At 40.7% G+C, this 18577-nt stretch overlaps 1 protein-coding gene across 1 annotated transcript in view; it reads left to right on the top strand.

Annotated features, from left to right (window-relative positions):
• The window catches only part of LOC126470661 (uncharacterized), a 328353-nt gene extending 311275 nt beyond the window's left edge, over positions 1-17078 (top strand). The window contains exon 22 of the mRNA XM_050098652.1: positions 15360-17078. Within this exon, the coding sequence (XP_049954609.1) occupies positions 15360-15946 (587 nt within the window). The 3' untranslated portion in view covers positions 15947-17078. The remainder of the gene's footprint in view (positions 1-15359) is intronic.
• Positions 17079-18577: the final 1499 nt, after the last annotated feature.

Raw genomic sequence — 18577 nt, 5'->3', positions numbered from 1 at the left:
GCTCTATATAACAGTGGCACTGAATTTTGGAAATAATTATGTTTTAAGATTGAAACAATGTAGAATACAAAAATTTTGTATTGGAATAACTTCTGAAATATAAAGTTTTTGGAAAAAGTAAAATACACACTAAAAAGAGGGTAATGAGAGCTTTCAAATGAGCATTACCAATCTAGAAACAAACCGCTCTTTGCTCACCAAAAAATTCATCTTTACATGGTTTGCATTTCTACTAAATCACTAATATCTCTGTAAATAAAATATTCCTAGGTGTACTAACTATACTATCATTATCAGTAATTGAGAAACGAAGCAGTAAGTAATAAAGTTTTGAGAATCACTGCTTAAATGAGAAACTGGGCATTTGAAGTAACTATTGTGTATGTATTATTAATAATAAAATGAGATTAAGCAAAAAAAAAAAAAAAAAAAGTAATGTGAAAATCTGGAGTGGTATGAGAACAAGCAGGATAGTCTCTTGTGCTGTTTCATCACCCCCATTGGATTATACAGATAGATATTGAAGAATAGCTTATTGAATAATCCAGTGTGTAAGAATTATCATTCACAATAATGTACAGTACAGTCTGTACATACCAGGAAACAAATTAATACAAATCATTAATGGAGGCAAAGCTGAACCCACAAAATATATGTTACAAAGTTTCGAAGTTTTTGTTACAGTTGCATGCAAAATCATACCATATACTTTGAGATGTTTTTTAAAAAATGTGATTATTTAATTAAACTTCTTCACAAATAAAATTTAAGAAAACTTTTTCACGAAATGGCACTGCAAAAATTAACTCTTAGTTGTCATAACATTTGCTGCTGAATTGTTGCTGGAATTATTAACAGACATTAACAATTCAATTACGTGTTGTGTACAGGTAGACAGTTCCCTCTAAAGATGTAGCATGCTTGTGAATCTGGGAAAAGATATATTTGATGAGGTTCCCACAGCTGTGACCTTTAGATGGGAGCTGACCCAAAGCTGATAATGGGAAATGTTGGGGTATCAGACACACCCACATGATACAGTTTCCTCTCCTTACTAACAAGCTTCTAATAGGATTGTGGAAACATGTGGGTTGTCTGTTTCCATACGTCTCATGTTACTAGCCCAGATCTACCTCTGCCATTGCCACATGGTTATGTCCAAAACACTTTTGCACCCACTGTTGATATTATCCTTATTTTTCTTCATTAATTTGTATGTTGAGGGATTTACATTACTCTGTGTGAATCATATTCCATGGATACCGGAAAGAGGGATCTCTGAGAGATGAAAAGTAGTCAAAGACTTCAATTTTATTTAAGTGCAGTACACTGAAATGACTTGACATGTGAACTGTTACAGTGCTATTTTGGTAATATTAATCATAGTGTAACCTAATACATTAATTTCTGTGACAGTACTCTTCAGCGAAATAGAAAATTCTTTAATCTAGTCTTAAACTCCACCATATTATCCATAAGACAGTTAATATGCTTAGGCTGCATGTCTACCACTGTATCTGACTGCTACCTGTACTGATATTGTGTTGTAGAGTTGTTTTGGGTCTTAGTATTATGTGTATGCTCTCCACTATTTCTTTTAATTTTTTTCTGAGAAGATAGAAAAAGAGAACTATTGGTAACAACCAAGAACATTAATAAATATGTTTGCTGTGGAACAGTTGTCAAAGTAACCAGTGGTAAAGAAAATGTTCAACCTCTGCCACTTTGAATTAATTTGATCTTTCGGAAGGCTAGTGTTTATCACTAGGCGTGATAAGGTGAATGATTCCTTTAAACTGATATCTCTGGTAGGCCACTGGTGTCCATTTCTTTAAACGCCCAATAAAATGCAAGAGGAAAATCACAATTCATGTATGAACGGACTATATTTTGTGCACTCCATATGCCCAACGAAAAAATCACACAAGTCATGGCAGTAGGTGAAACAGACTCGGGCAGATGTAGTGGGAATAACAAGCAACATGGGTAGCTGCAGACAATGTATGTGCAATCCCAACATGGCGAACTGTTTGCTGCAATGACAAACAAAGATATTTGTGTATAGAGGCAAGTGAGAGATTTTGTGATTATTTTGTGTAGTTTGATAAATGCTATTTACATGGTTCCCATGATATGATATTCATCGGAGTACAACACAGCTGAAACTACTGCACAAATTTGTTTTGTGTCATATGTCTAACTATGTAGGAGCTGTCCCATGGTGGATGTTAACCATACAAGTGTTGTGTGTTAAATTTAATTATGTCCAAAACGAAATAATATTCCTGTGACGTAAACTCCAGTGTTATAGGCCTCAAAATTGAATATATAGTAATTACAACCAGGTTCAGTGGCATTGTTAAGGCTAAACATGGATGTTTTATTTTACAGTATGAGAATACTGCATTACTCAGTGTTTTTCAATGTAACTTATCCAACATATGGTTTTTTTAACCTTCAGTGTCATACAACTTTTTGACATAGAATATTTTTGTTTTAAAATTTGGTGGCGTACCATATGGTGAATAGTGTGGGGATGTTTTCTGTGTTTTCATGTGCAACAGATATTCTATTGTGCTCTTAATATCATGTAGCCAGTGCTTCTGTTCTTAATTTCTTTTATATGCATTCCAGAAAATAAATCTTACCTTCTGGCACAATTCAGTGTTCTAAAACTAGCCTTGATTGTGAGAAAGCCGGCCAGTGTGGCCGAGCGGTTCTAGGCGCTACAGTCTGGAACCGTGCGACCGCTACAGTTGCCGGTTCGAATCCTGCCTCTGGCATGGTGGTGTGTGATGTCCTTAGATTAGTTAGGTTTTATTAGTTCTAAGTTCTAGGGGAGTGATGACCTCAGAAGTTAAGTCCCATAGTCCTCAGAGCCATTTGAACCATTTGATTTGAAAGGCTATTTACAATTTGTACAGAAACCAGATGGCAGTTATGAGTCGAGGGGCATGAAAGAAATTGAAAAGCCTTAAAAATTGGAAGCCTAAAAATGTGTCAAAGATTTTTATTCCAAAAAATATTTATGTTGTAGAGTTGCCACATGCTAATCTTTGATCTCACCTGATCTTTTTGATGTCTACAGGAAATCAAAATTGTGCATGACAAAGTTGTAGATATTGCCAGTCTTCTTACCTGCTGTAGCAACATAGTCATTATGGATCCTTGAGTGGTAACTTGTGACTTGTTATTTACAGACAAAATATCCTAATTTAGTGTGTGCAGTGTGAGGGAAGAGAATAACAGGAAGGCAGTTGGGGATAAACTGATGTCAGAATGCCAAGCTTCACAGATACTCAGCATGTACTAATGAACGATAATTCTCTTATACATGCACAGAAAAAAAGGCAACAAGAAAAGTATGATAGTGGTATTATATATGTCATTTTTTGCAGTACAGGACTCCAGGTGCTTCACATCCTAAAAATTGCACATATTCTTAGTTAGAATAAAAGAGGCCTGAGTCTAACAGTAAAAAAGGTAAAATCCTTTTGGTTTTCAAGCCACCTTATTTTCAATAAAATTCTTGAGCTCCAGCAGTCCACACAAGGTCCCTCTTATTACCATTCTTAGTTTCATTAGTTCACCACCTTACAGACTAGCAAAACATGTGCGAGGATCATTAGCAGCCAAAATGGCACATTTTGAACACCATGTTGTTAACTCACAGAAATTTATGAACTTCATTAAGAAGTATCTTTTTTATTTCTTGATGGTGACTAGTTTTGAAAAGCTATGTGTATTTTCAAACCATCTGTATCGTAAGTGTGACGATACAGTGAAATCCTATGTACAAAAATGGTCCCTACGGTGATAATGTTCTCCAGTGTCTGTCCTATGCGATCTGTTAACTGTTGTCGAGTTGGCCATAGTGCTGCTTTTATCATCAATGCAAGCTCTTTTGCTTGTACTATCACACTTATGGTATGGATGGCTTGAAAATGGACAGTGAGTCCAAAACTAATCACTGTCAAGAAATAAAAAAGATACTTACTTCTTAATGTAACTAATGAGGAAGTTACAACAATTTATTTTAATCACAGGCATTTATTGAGGCACTCAAAAAAATGAAAATAGGCCAAAACACACAGTTGTTGGTCAGAATGTATGGTTATTTACAAATGTGGCTGTAGAAGACAAACCGTTTCCACCTGGGATCATCAAGCTGATCTGCTATACCCTGATGACAATATATTTCGTGTACTGCAATGAATATTATGAATTGACTATAGTGTAGTGATCAGATTCCTGCTGTCACAAATCCTTCATGGATAATTTTCAGGAACAAGTTATACAGCTCTACAATGTTGTGCGTGTCTTGCTTCATATGATAGTTGACAATATTTTCTTCGTGTGGCCTCTCAGTGAAGGTACACATCATCAGTTCATTGATCACATGAACAGTGTCCATCTCAACATTAAATTTACTGTTAAGCTGGATAGGAATGACAAGCTATGTAAATTGGATATTTTTGTTGAGCAGAAAACAGCAAACTTCTTTATGACAATGACCATCTGAACTGCAGCAATTAAGATTCATGTTTGGGGAATATGGTTACAGCAAGAGAGAAATAAAGAACACTTTCAAGTTCCACAGACAAAACATTTGTCCTAAATTGACAGAAGAGGTGCAGAATTGGACACATGCTGCAGAGATATGGGGTGAGACTAGTGGTTCAGATTAGACTATAGCACTGCATCTGCTTGGCGAAACCACGTGTGCAGCACTCATTGCCCATCACTTGCTGTGTACACACACACACACACACACACACACACACACACACAGAAGCACGTGGCCAACAGTAGCCTCTGGCGCCAACACCCAGCACTCGCTCACCATGTGCAGTGCGTGGTCCTGCCATGCAGCTAACAGATATGGTGTGGCAAGCAGTATGAAATGTGGCATCTTACACTTGTGTTCAACACTAGTAGAAGTGAGAATAGTTAGTAACGCGGCACCACATCTTCTTCGGATGAAGAAACTTTTCTGTCTTTAATCAACATATGTCTAAAATATGTTGTTGGGCACATCGTTATTGGCATGTTAATGTGAACAAACATTGCACTTTGATGAACGTGTGTAAAGAGTTGAAAATGTACCTTGCTTGACTGTTATTTTTTTCTGAGAACACACCACCATTTAAAGAATTGTTGGTGAACTGTCAAAAGCAGCAAGGGAATGTTGGCAACCAACACTGTTGTGACTCGCCGATCATTCAAAGCTCCGCCGCGCAATTACGCACGTCCTCTACGTGCGGCACTGTCTGCCAGCCATGCAGCAGCTGCGCCACCTAAGCAGCCATCCGAACAGCGGCCGCTAGACTGGGACTCAGTGCTCATTCGAATGCTAACGTGTACACATGTCTTGCTTGTCAACTTACTCTGTGACTTATACGTGTTGTGTCGTTCTGAAATATATGTGTTAAACTTGATGTTATAACAATTGGCGACGAGGTAGTGGATTTTTCCTTTTCACCGTTGACCCACAGGGTTCCATGGCTACTGTCGAGCAACTATTGCAAAATCTCCTTGAACAGCAAACGCTTCTAACAGCGGCGATTCGCGATTTCGTCGCGGCGTCAAATGCAGGGCGTTTCTCGTCGTTGGCTATACCTCCTTTTCCTCCTTACGACGAGATGGCGGAAGACTGGTCTGATTATGAAAAACGTCTTCGACAGCACTTCTTGGCATTTCATGTCACGGACGAACAACCATGTAAGTCTCTGTTCCTTTCCTGGATTTCACCTCAAATGTATCGGTTGTTGTCGCAATTGGCTCCTTTGAAGGATCCTGCGTCTTTGTCCTTTGCTGAAATGTGCTCACTTCTGTCTGTCTATTTTCAAAAGCAAACACATGTGGTAGCCTCTTGTGTTGCCTTTTATCATTGTCAAAAACAGCCACATCAATCCTATTGCACTTGGGCTGCTGAACTTCACGGCCTCAGTCGAAAGTGTCAATTTGTTACTGACGCTCACAAAGAATCCTATGCCGATTCCATGGTACGGGATGCTATTATCCGGTCGGCGCCCGACAAAGAAGTTCGGCAACGTGCCCTTCAGTTGGCGAATCCGACTCTAGGTGAAGTTCTCTCCATTGCGCAGTCACGTGAAATTTCTCGTGCCGCTGGGGCGCAAATAAAGGCATGGGGAAATACAACCTCTGTGCGCTGTTGACGACGCATGTGGTGCGTCCCCGCTGGCCGACGTGGCTGCAGTGCGCTCCCACACGCAGCCTCGGCCTAGCCGTAAACAACCCGCTAACAAACTGCAGCAAAACCCCCGGCAACTTCCTTCATGTCCGCGGTGTTTTACGAAACATTCACATGAGGATTGTCCCCAATGTTGGGCTGTGAGTCACAATTGCATAAAGAAAGGTCATGCGTCTTCAGTTTGCAAATCCAACCACATACATGATGTTCATGAACATGACACTGAGTCTGATTCTGTGTTGTCTGTCAGTTGCATTTCTTCCCTTTCAGGGAAGTTATTCCTCACTGTCCAAATCCTTGGTCGAGATGTTCGTATGCAAGTGGATACCGGTTCTGCTGCCACTATAATTAATTCTCAGACGTATCTTCAGTTGAGTTCTCCACTCCTGTCACCTGTCACTCGGCAATTACGGACGTACAATAAACAGAATATTTCTCTCTTGGGACAGTTTAATGCTGAGGTATCTTACAAATCCGTCATTCGCACTGTTCCCATATTTGTGGTCGACCAGAGCAACGCAGAAAATCTTTTTGGTTTCGATGCCTTTCGCGTTTTTGGGTTCTCCATAGATGACTCTGTCAATATTGTCTCTGATGCTATTCCTTATGCTCAACTGGATTCCTTGTCGACGACATTTTCGTCCCTTTTTTCTCCTGGGTTAGGCCGTGCAAACGACTTTGAAGCTCGTATCACACTCAAACTCACTGCTCGGCCTAAGTTTTTTCGGGCTCAGCCCATTCCTGTGGCCCTTCGTGATCGGGTAAAATGGGAGTTGGATCGTCACACTACTTCAGGGGTCTTGCTTCCTGTCACTTCCAGTGAGTGGTCCTCTCCTGTCGTTGTCGTTGCTAAGCCAAATGGTGATATTCGTCTCTGTGGCGATTTCAAAGCCACTGTAAATGCTCAGTGCCTCATCAACACTTACCCTATGCCCCGCCCTGAAGAACTGTTCACTAAACTTGCTGGAGGCCAGTATTTTTCTAAAATTGACCTGTCAGAAGCTTATCATCAACTTCCTCTCGACGCTGCTTCCCGGCAGTTTCTGGTCTTTAACACGCCATTCGGCCTCCATCAGTACCAACGCTTGCCATTCGGGGTTGCTAGTACCCCTGCTCTCTTTCAGCGATTCTTGGAACAATTATTGCTCCCTGTCCTTGGGTGTATCAATTACATGGACGACATTGTAGTCACTGGCTCCACCACTGAAGAACATCTTCAAAATCTCTGCACACTTTTTCATGTCTTACAGACTGCCGGTCTTAAGTGTAATCTTCAGAAATCACAATTTTTTCAGGCATCTATCACATACTTGGGGTTTCAACTCTCTCGGGATGGTATTCGTCCGCTTCAGCAAACTGTCGCTGCGATCGATGCCCTTCCTCGCCCTACATCTGTACATCTGTTACGGAACTGCAGGCCTTCTTGGGGAAAATAGCATACTATCACAAGTTTTTACCGTCTGTGGCTTCGGTGGCTCAGCCATTACATCGCCTGTTGCATAAAAACATGCCTTTTCACTGGTCCGCGTCATGCGAAGCGGCTTTCCAGAAATTGAAGACTATGCTGAAACAGGCCCCGTGCCTGGATACTTACCGACCTGGCCAACATCTTGTTCTTGCCACAGACGCCTCTCAATACGGGGTTGGTGCAGTCCTTGCGCACCGTTTTTCTGATGGTTCGGAACAACCCATTGCTTATGCCTCCAAAACGCTCACGGATGCCCAACAAAAGTATTCTCAAATTGAGAAAGAAGCTTTGGCCATTATTTATGCTCTTCATAAGTTTGGTGTTTTTCTGTATGGCTCAAAATTTCATCTTGTTACGGATCACAAACCACTTGTTTCATCCATCAACGTCACTTCCCGACAAGGCTGCACACCGCCTCCAGCGTTGGGCTCTTTACTTGTCTCGTTTCAATTATGAGATTCATTTCCAGCCAACGGCTCAACATGCAAATGCTGATGCTCTGTCTCGCCTTCCCATGGGTCCTGATCAGGCATTCGATAGGGACGAACTTTTGTGTTTCCACCTGGATGTTGCCAAGCAGCGGGTTGTGGACGGGTTCCCCATCACTGGGGACAGGCTGGCGGCTGCTACGGGTTCTGAGCCTACCCTCTCCCGGGTTTTACGCTGTATTCAGAAGGGTTGGCCAGATCGCCCGTCCGCTAAGACTTCTGATCCGTTGCGGAACTACTACACTTTGTGCTACCGCCTCACGGCTAGGGATGGTGTTATCCTCCTCTCCACTGACAATGCTTCGCCGCGTGTTGTGGTACCTGCATCTTTGCGTGCTTCGGTCTTGTGCCTGCACTGGGATGTGTCTCGCACAAAATCTCTGGCACGCCGTCATGTGTACTGGCCTGGCATCGACTCTGAAATAGCACACATGGTCGCTGCCTGCGGCCCTTGTGCGTCACAGGCCGCTGCCCCGAAGTCATCTTTGTCACCGTGGCCTTCGCCTGAGAAGCCCTGGGAGCGCACATCTTCTGCGGCCTTCCAGCTCACGGCCGCAGGTGCCTTCACTTGGCCGGTTCACCGCCGACGACCTCGTCTGGGTACGGTGATATGGCAGGCGGCCAAAATGGAGCCCGGGCAGCATCTTAAGACACCGTGGCAGACGCCTGTATGAAATCCAGACAGACACGGGTGTTGCAGTGCGTCATTCGGACCAGCTTCGGCGTCGTGTGCCAGCAACACCTGTTCCGAATGCCGCTACACCACCTTTGGCTCTACCTGACGCTCGGGATCTTGGCATCTCTCAATACTCACAACGCAGCCCTCTCACCGTCATTGCGATGCCAGCACAAGAACGGACGTCAGCAGGAGACGTGCCCATGCAGGAAATGGATGACCATCCTCTGTCAGAGCAAATCTACTCGCCTCCTCCTCCAACGGACGCTGACACATCGCCCATGTCTCCTGTCATATCAACTGGACTTGCCGCAACGGGCAGATTGATGCATGGGGCCCCAGCAGATTCGACCCCTACGTCTCCTGTCATCTCGACCCGTTATCATCGGGGACACTTCTGTCCGTACGGGAAGCCTCCTCCTCGAGACTTTACAGCGAGTCAAACAATGCCTATGGACGTTAGCCATCTCCAGGACACCTCCATCAAGACCAGTGCAACAATTTCAAAGGGGGGAAAAATGTTGTGACTCGCCGATCATTCAAAGTGCCGCCGCGCAATTACGTGCATCCTCTATGTGCGGCGCTGTCTGCCAGCCATGCAGCAGCTGCGCCACCTAAGCGGCCAGCCGAGCAGCGGCCGCTAGACTGGGACTCAGTGCTCATTCGAATGCTAACGTGTACACGTCTTGCTTGTCAACTTACTTTGTGACTTATATGTGTTGTGTCGTTCTGAAATATAATTGTTAAACTTGACATTATAACAAACACCAATGCTAGAAATGTAAAAAAAAAAAAAAAATCCTGCTGATCACTATTGGGAACTATGGAATCTACCAAACTGTATTGGTAGATTATATGGAAATTACCTTAGACTGAAAGCCCCTACTACATCTGTATTTCCATTTTATAATTACAAAAGTTTTCCTTCTATTGTTTTGTTAGCTGTTAGAGATGCAAATGGGTCATTTTTATCCATTGGCATTGGGAGTATGGCTGAAACGGTGATGCGAGAGTATTAAGTCCATTTTGAAGTCACAGTATGTCCATTTTTCATTATCAGTACATAAAATATAACACACAAGTTTTCCAGATGTGTGCTGTATTTAATTTAAAAACACAACATGTTTCAGGAAGACATGATCCCACTATGGCGTGGCATGGCATAATAATTTTAAGAACTTGATAATGAGATCATGTCAACACCTACATCTACAATCTGCAAGCCACCTAAGGTGCATGGCCTGTACCACTGCTAGTCATTTCCTTTCCTCTTCCACTCACAAATAAAGTGAGGCAGAAACAACTGTCTATATGACTCTGTATGAGCCCTGATTTCTCATATTTTATCTCCGTGGTCCTGATGCGAAATGTGTGTGTTAGTGGTAGTAGAATCATTCTGCCGCCAGCTTCAAATGCCAGTTCTCTAAATTTTCTAAATATTGTTCCTCAAAAAAACTTCGCCTTCCTGTCAGAGATTCCCATTTGAGTTCCCAAAGCATTTCCATAACACGTGTGTTGTCTGAACCTGCCGGTAATGAATCTAGCAGCCTGCCTCTGAATTGCTTCAACATCTTCCTCTAATCTGACTTGGTACAGATCCCAAACATTTGTGCAGTACTCAAGAATAGGGATGCACAGGTGTGGTGTCCTGTGCAGATAAATGTTACACACAGATATTTAAACAATGTGACTGTATTGAGCAAGAGACTATTAAAGCTGTATCCGAACATTACAGGTTTGTTTTTTCTACTAATCCAAATCAAATTACATTTTTCTACATTTAGAGCTAGCTCCCATTCATCACACCACGTAGAAAATTTATCAAAGTCATACTGTATGGTCACTTAACTTTGAAACCTTTCCATACACCACAACATCATCAGCAAACAACCACACATTGCTGCCCACCCTGTCCACCAGATCGTTTATGTATACAGGGTGTTGGGAATTCCCATTACAAACTTCCAGGACTTGTGGAGGAAAGTGGGCACATTGTATTTTGAACAGGAACTCATGTACAGAAACATACTGGTTCTGTTCTGTAACAGTTTCAGTTCAGATGTGTTATGCATACCCAACTGCTTAGGGAAAGAGAAAAATCTCAAAAGTTGCATGTCCTGGTATGGAAAAGGACAGACAAGATGACATGTACTACGTCAGGCGTTCACCCAGTGTCACTTAAGTGTCTGCCTTTCTGCGAGACCTATTCAATGCCTGTGCATCTCTGATACAGTAAACATTGTTTGGTGCATGTTTTCCAAATACACAGACAGCTTCTTGTGTATGACGAAGCTCAAGTTAATGGAAGAGCTGCTAGTTTTCTGTATCATAAATGTTTTCCACAGTGTAGCAAGCCATTGCACAAACTTTTTGCCCAAGTTACACATTGGCGCCAAGAAACAGGTACCTTCATCATGAGGAGGGAGGATTGTGATGCTCCACGGCAATGCCATATGCTCGAATTTGAAGAAGATGTACTGCATTGCATTGAAGAGAACCCCTCAATTAGTACTTGAACCATTGTGTGTACAGTGGGTTAGGCACAGTCTGGGACTACGAGTGTGTGGGCAACAGTTACATTCGTACCACTTACAAAGGGTACGCGTTATGGGTCCAGCCAATTCTCCATAACATATTGCCTGTTGCATGTGGTTCATGCACTGTTACATTGACACATCCCTGTTTCCACATTGAGTTCTGTTTGCAGATGGAGTTCACTAGGGACTGTGTTCCGAATTTGTGAAACAGCCATGTCTGAGTTTACAAACACCCTTGTGCCGCATGTGTTCAGGCATTTCAACCACTGGTTTGGTATTAATGTGTGTCCAGGTATTCTGGACAGTTGTGTGATTGGGCTATAACTTCTTCCACTCAAGCTAATTGGTCCGGCATACCTGATCTTCCTATAAAACATATAGAATTCGTTCTTGGAAGCTGTGCAACCAAATGTTTGTTGGGAAATGTGGTTTCAGTATGATGGTGCCCTACCTCACTTCTCGCATCTAGTTCAGACACATCGCAACAGTCGATACGGTGAAAGATGGATAGGCCAAGGAGGTGCTACTGCATGGCAACTGCGATCACCGGATTTAACTCATATAGACTACTAATTGTCGGGTCATATGCAAATTTTAACTTACAAGACTCCTATAGAGACAGAGGAAGATCTGCTGGCATGAGTTCTGGCCAGTGCACTAGAAATTGAAGAGTCACTATGTGGAATGGTGAGAGTGTACCAGCACATGCTTCATAGGTACATTGTTTGTAACAAAATTGGTCGTGCCACATTGAGCTGCTGTTGTAATGCAGCAATACTGTTCTGTACATACAGTATGCTGCGTTCTTTTGTTTCAGATTAGTGTAAAGGTGTAATGTGTAAGTTAAAAAAAAAAAAGTGTGTAAATGATAAACTATGTTTCTTTATGTTTCCTTTCAAATTGGTACCTAATAATTGTACTGTGTCAAGCCTAATTCAATTTCTGAAGCAGAAGTGTATGAGTTAAACATCTGAATTGAAACCTTCATAGAACAGAAACAGCATGTCTCATGACATGGATTCTTATTCAAAATATTATATTCTCACTTCCCTCTAACAACCCGTATAAGTTTTTAACGAGGGGGAAAATAATAGCAGTCTTATCACACTTCTCTGGGGCACTCCTGACGGTACCCTTGTCTCTAATAAATAATTGCTGTTCATGACAATATACTGGGTTCTATTACTTAAAAAGTCTTCGAGCCACTTGCAAATATGGGCACCTATTCCATATGCTCCTACCTTCATCAACAGTCTGCAGTGGGACACTGTGCTGTATACTTTCTGAAACATGTTGTGTTTCTTAAATTAAATGCAGCATACATTTGGACAACTAGCATGTCATGTTGTAAGTACTGATAAAGTTCTTTTGGTAAAACATTGTTAAGAGATGAGGTCTCACTTCCGGATCCTATGCCGCTGCTGTAAGAACACAGCAGTTTTCCTCTCTCAATACACATACCGTGATGAGGGCAAATCCTTCTAGACATTTAAGTGACGAATGGTGTATATTTAATTATGGATTAACTAGGGGAAGGAATGTAGAATGTTCTTTTGGTATTTTATTGCCAAAGTTCCAGGTGTTGGCTCATATGAAACCACATGACTACATATTCTTTGTCTTCCGTAAATTCCTTAAATTAATTTCAGTTGCTGCACCTACCTCTGATATTTCATTTGCAGTCATTTTTCAATCTTTATGTTCTGCATCCCGATGCTCTGTTAAGTACAGCACTGCTGCAATTATAAATACTTGGATAATCCTCCACAAGACCAACAGTATGAATATTGAACTCAGTATCATTTCTTACTCTCCTGAGTACAGAGATAATAGCACAACAAAAGGAGGAAGTTTCATAAATTGTCATTATTTTCCACAGACGTGTAGTGTGGCAAAGTATAATGCACCATATTTATCTGGCAGTGGCTTGGAATGCCAGATGAAGTAGTTACATCACATCAGCACAGTTGGTGCTGCCCTATTAGACTGTGTGGGGTCCACCTGAAGTTTTAAGCTGGGTGAAAGCCATGTGTCACACTTCTTTAGCAGCTGTCTAAACAGCATCATGTACCGGGCATGCTGCCACAGTTGTTTCACATTTCTGCAGCTGCTGTTGTGAGCAGCACAATGGGGTAGCTCCATTTATTTCATTCCTCCACAGTCTCTCAGCACTGTTCCAGTGAAATGAAATGTGAACCAATGATTGCATGAGTTTGAATTAAATGTTGTTTGAAAAGAAAGAGTACGTTGGATTTTTCTGTAGATAATTTAAAAGGTCCGTGTTATTTGCATAACTTTATGCTTCAGAGAGATGGTTGTGAAACTGAAGATACAGTAGCAACAACTGGACTCGAACAAGTACAAGCAGTTGGACAGAAACTGTCAAGAAATTTCAATGAGCAATGTGAAGAACGTAATGGTGGATTAGATTTCGGCTGTGTCTGCAAAGTGGCAGTTTGTAAAATATGATTTGTGTAGCGGATTACAAAGGGGAAAAATATTTTAATAAATGAAGGCATCAGACAAGCATGTACTTTATTGCCTACTCTTTTTAATATTTAGGTACACAGTTGAGTTCCTGCATCAATGTTGTACTGCTGTTCACTCATCTTGTGACTAAATTGAACAAATGAACTAATATGACCTGTAACAGTGACAATGTTAACAGCACTGAGCGGAAAGAGGAAGGAAACATAAGATGTAGTGGTAAGCATTGTGCATCAGGCATGTGCAAGCGAATGCAAGTGCGTGGCATCTGCGTGGCTGGTAGATAAGTGCGTGACTTTTTTGTGGCTGCCATCAAGCACTTCCATGGCTGTGTTATCAGGCGAGATAACATTGGTCATATTCAGCACCTTCCGCCAACATTTGCTAAGTATATTCACACTCTCTCTCATGCACCCTGCAGATGCATGCGGGCCACACAGATAGGCCATGTGCTTGCAGGGCTCTAGTCCAGACCACCTCTTAAGGTCTGAGACATATCACACCCCATAAAGACAGTATAAGTCTTTCAGTGCCCAGTGCTTATGGTGTCCTTTGCAAATGAAACAGTATCTACATAGGCCAAACAGTTCACACAGTCAGCATTGTGCCGAGCACATATGACGCAGCAAGCAAAGTGAGCTTGAGAAGTTGACTCTTTCTGCACTCTGTCTAGGAAAGGAATGCAAAACACAATTTCAAAAAATGAGATCCTAGTTCGTGCTGCATGATCATATTGGAATTCCGTTATAAAGGAGCTGGTGAGAGTAGAATAAACTGCAATAATTTTAACCCAGATCAGGTGTATACACTTAGTGAGGCATGGGGGTAGGCTTTGGACACTGAGCAGAAACAAAGACAGTTGCTTGTGTTTACAGAAAGGCAGGAGCATTTTGAACATGATGCTAGTCCTTCTCATCAGCAGACATCACTCAACCCTTTGGTGGGCTAGAGTTACCAGAATCTGTATAAAATGTCTTCCCACTGGTATTTGTAATTTCAGCCTTCTGGAAAGTTCCAGACACTGATGCCATGCCTGTATAAGTGGAACATTGTGCCAACCATGACAGTCAGTAGTTTCTGCTTCGGAAGATGGCAGAGAGAGCTGTCACAAACTAAAGGATTTTATTTGAAATGACAGAGCTCGAAAACTTTATTCAGGTATGCCAAAGCAAAAGACTCTGAGGGCATAGTAATAAAATTAGTTGTAATGATGTATTCACAAAACAATACTGTTCATTCCAGTAGTACTATAGGAAAAAAGATAACATTTTCCTCATCCAGTGACAAACTACTGCTATACACAGTAGATTGACCCTGACACTGTAAAAGAACTCTCTTCATTGTTCAGAAATTTTATTTCATGGTGAATGTTCATTTATTACGCAAAAGACAGCTGTTTGTGCTTTTTAATTTATAATTTAAGCCATTATTGAAACAATAAAATTTTGTGGTTTTTGTATGCATTTTAATAATTGTATTCTCTTTTCAGGTTTAATACAAGAGAGTAACAGTGATCTAAAACGGAAACTGCTGTTACCTCATCCTCCACCTCAGATTATCTCTCATTCAGATTCAGTTATGCCACCAAATACATTGTTATCACCACCTATGGTAAGCGTCTATTCAGCTGCCCATAAGATATGTCCTTACAGCTCTGACAGTGGAAACTATTCTTCTGGCTTATACACACCGACTTTACATGCACCAGTTGTTAGTGGGCCAGCATATAGTCCATTGTATTCAATGAAAGGACAAGTTTATCAGCCCTTTACTGCAGGCCTTCATCCCAAGAGCAGTGTCGCCACAAGTCCAGTGAAAGGTAAAATTGGTGTCTTACCAGCTGCTACATTCCTTGAGAGTTCAGAGTCAGCATCGGTAGCACACAGCATCTCTGAAAGCCAGTACCTGGTTCGAGGGACATATTCTGAACCAGTGATACCACAAAGCTCTCCAAAAGAAACCACATCACACTATGTTGGGCACGTAGCAGTCACTCATACCACAAGCACAGCGAATCCACAGCCATTCTATTCGACTGCATCCGAATCATATTTGAAACCATCATCTCATCATTGAACTGTTGCTGTACAAATTGAATATAGTTGATCTCTATAAAGTTTTTAATATGTTATTCTGATAATGCAAAACATAAAGTGAGAGCTGTTAATGAGAAATGAACATTATATTGTAATGTGATGATTATATTTTATATATAAATATATATGGATTTGTGGAATATGAACTTTCTACTTTTTAAGATCTTAGCAAAAGAAGAATTATTCTCACCTTTCAAGACGTGTGAACTTTCTCATGTTTGCTTATAATGTAACTGTTTTTAATAAGAAAGTGAAATTTAACAATTGTGCACGCTAAGCATTACAGTTTCTGATTTCAGTGTTGCATAGCTTATTATTTCAGATTTAGCACAACTGTAATGAAGAAAATGGTTAACATGAGAATCAGCTGAGCATTATTTGTTGACTCCCATTAGATGTCTGCATGTAGCACTTGACTGAACCACTGTTAGTTAACACTTTTTTTTAAGCATTTGTTGTGAAATAATTTAATAGCTGCGCCTCTGAGAATTTTATTTTCACTCTTATAGAGTACCTTTCTCAAGCTATCCACTGTTACCAAATGGTTTACAATTATAATTATTATTATCACCATCATTATTATTACTATAATAAGGATGCAGGCATGTTATTGTAAACTGACCAAAGTGATTTCTGTGATTTGCTTGTGGATATTATGCATGTAACAGCTAGTAGTAGCTTTTCCATTAGACATTTCATTATCCCAGTTATCAACTTTACAGTAGATGTTTGTTTCTCATTTACTTTGTATGTTACTGAAGTGTTTTAAATGTTATGTTGTCAATGGTGTGGATGTCAGATTAGCACTGCTGAGAAAGAAACTTGTAACTGTACAAGGAAAGGATGTATTAGTTATATATTTCTCTCTTTCCTTGAGGAAATGTGAACTTTGTTTAACAAATAGATGTTAGGAAGAGAAAGGAAGATGAGTTGCTTAACGGCATTCATATTCAAATCTGTTGCTGCAAAATATTTCTAGTTGTTACTTGTGATTATGGCTAGAGCTTGAGTATTTATTTTATTGTTGCCTGGTCCAAGATGAAGTTAATGAAACTCTCTCTTCCAAATGTTTTATTTTATAACCTGTCTGAGAAATATATGTTCTCAGTGTTTCCTAGTACATTGTATATAAGATATACTTAGTTTTATGTTACTTCATGATTTTTTAAACATTAAGTAGAGCAACGGTACATTTCATATCATATGCTGTAAGTGTAAACTAGTCACTGTGTTGCTGTTGAATTACTTGGTGATATACATGTACATATATAAATGTTATGTCTGTTGTTTTCTTTTAATGAGGAGGACTTCACTTGCTGTTGCACAAAAAAATGTCTGCTGAGAACACAACTGGGCACACAAAATTAACATTAAGGTTAATCACTGTTAGGTATATATATTTATGTGAAGTTCAATTTACAGTTTTTTTTCAACTCCATATTGGAGCTGCGTAGTTAAATGTTTATGCTTGAGAGTCACTGCATTATATTGTACACAGGAGCAAATATATCTTACAAGTTTATTTCTGTTAATGGTGTTTCATAAGAAAGCAAGTGTTAGAAATGGCATAGACAAACCACACGATGACACTTCTTAAGAAATCAAAACTCTGTGCCAAACTGCGAATTGAACTAAGACACTGGTCTTAGTGTTACAGTAAAGTTTTAGAACCAGACCACAAAGAATAGGTAGCTCAGTCTGTAAGAGCATTGAAAACAATGAACAGGTTCAAGGTTCAGATGTGCACACTGTTCTAATTTGCCAGGAAGTTTTAAAGTGTTCACTTAATTCTAGAGTGAAGTACCTGTACTGTACACACACACACACACACACACACACACACACACACACACACACACACACAGTTAGTAGGCAAGCATTTGAGAAATATGTGTGGTATCTGATCAGGTGCAGGAGCATGGGGCACTGGATGTTAGAGATAAGAGAATGAATTCAGGAATTACAAACAGCTAAAGAAACACCGCATGAGTGAGACTGGGATTGAAGGAATAATGAGAGTGGATGGTGAATGAATTAAGAGTACAAAGTGAGTGGAGGGCCTGCCCATGTGGTAAGAAATTCATGGAGATCAGAAATGGGTGAAAGGGCACACACTTATCATTATTAGCATTATTTAGTACTTGGGGGGGAAAGAAGTATAATTCTTTTTGTTGTAGTTTTATCTTGTTGAAAGACTACTCTGCATATCATATAGGTCATAGCTAGTTTTTATTATGTGTGTGGGAGTGCTTTACAATGTAAATTGTGAAACATTTTTTTCTGGTTTTCCTCTTTCAGTATAGTACAAAAGCCAATTTGTGACATACCGCCGTCAAATCTTATTCTTAACAATATAAGATCGAGCGAGGTGGTGCAGTGGTTAGCTCACTGGACTTGCATTCGCGAGGACAATGGTTCAATCACGTCTCCAGCCATCCCTAAATTGTTTCAGGCAAATGCTGGGATGGTTCCTTTTGGAAGTGCACGGCTGGTTTCCTTCCCCATCCTTCCCTAATCCGAGCTTGTGCTCCATCTCTAATGACCTCATTGTCGATGGGACATTAAATGCTAATCACCTCCTCCTCCTCCTCCTCCTCCTCCTCCTCCAACA

This window comes from Schistocerca serialis, chromosome 3 (genome assembly GCF_023864345.2).
Source record: "Schistocerca serialis cubense isolate TAMUIC-IGC-003099 chromosome 3, iqSchSeri2.2, whole genome shotgun sequence".
NCBI classification, from domain to species: domain Eukaryota; kingdom Metazoa; phylum Arthropoda; class Insecta; order Orthoptera; family Acrididae; genus Schistocerca; species Schistocerca serialis.
This window is presented reverse-complemented; position numbering and strand designations above follow the sequence as displayed.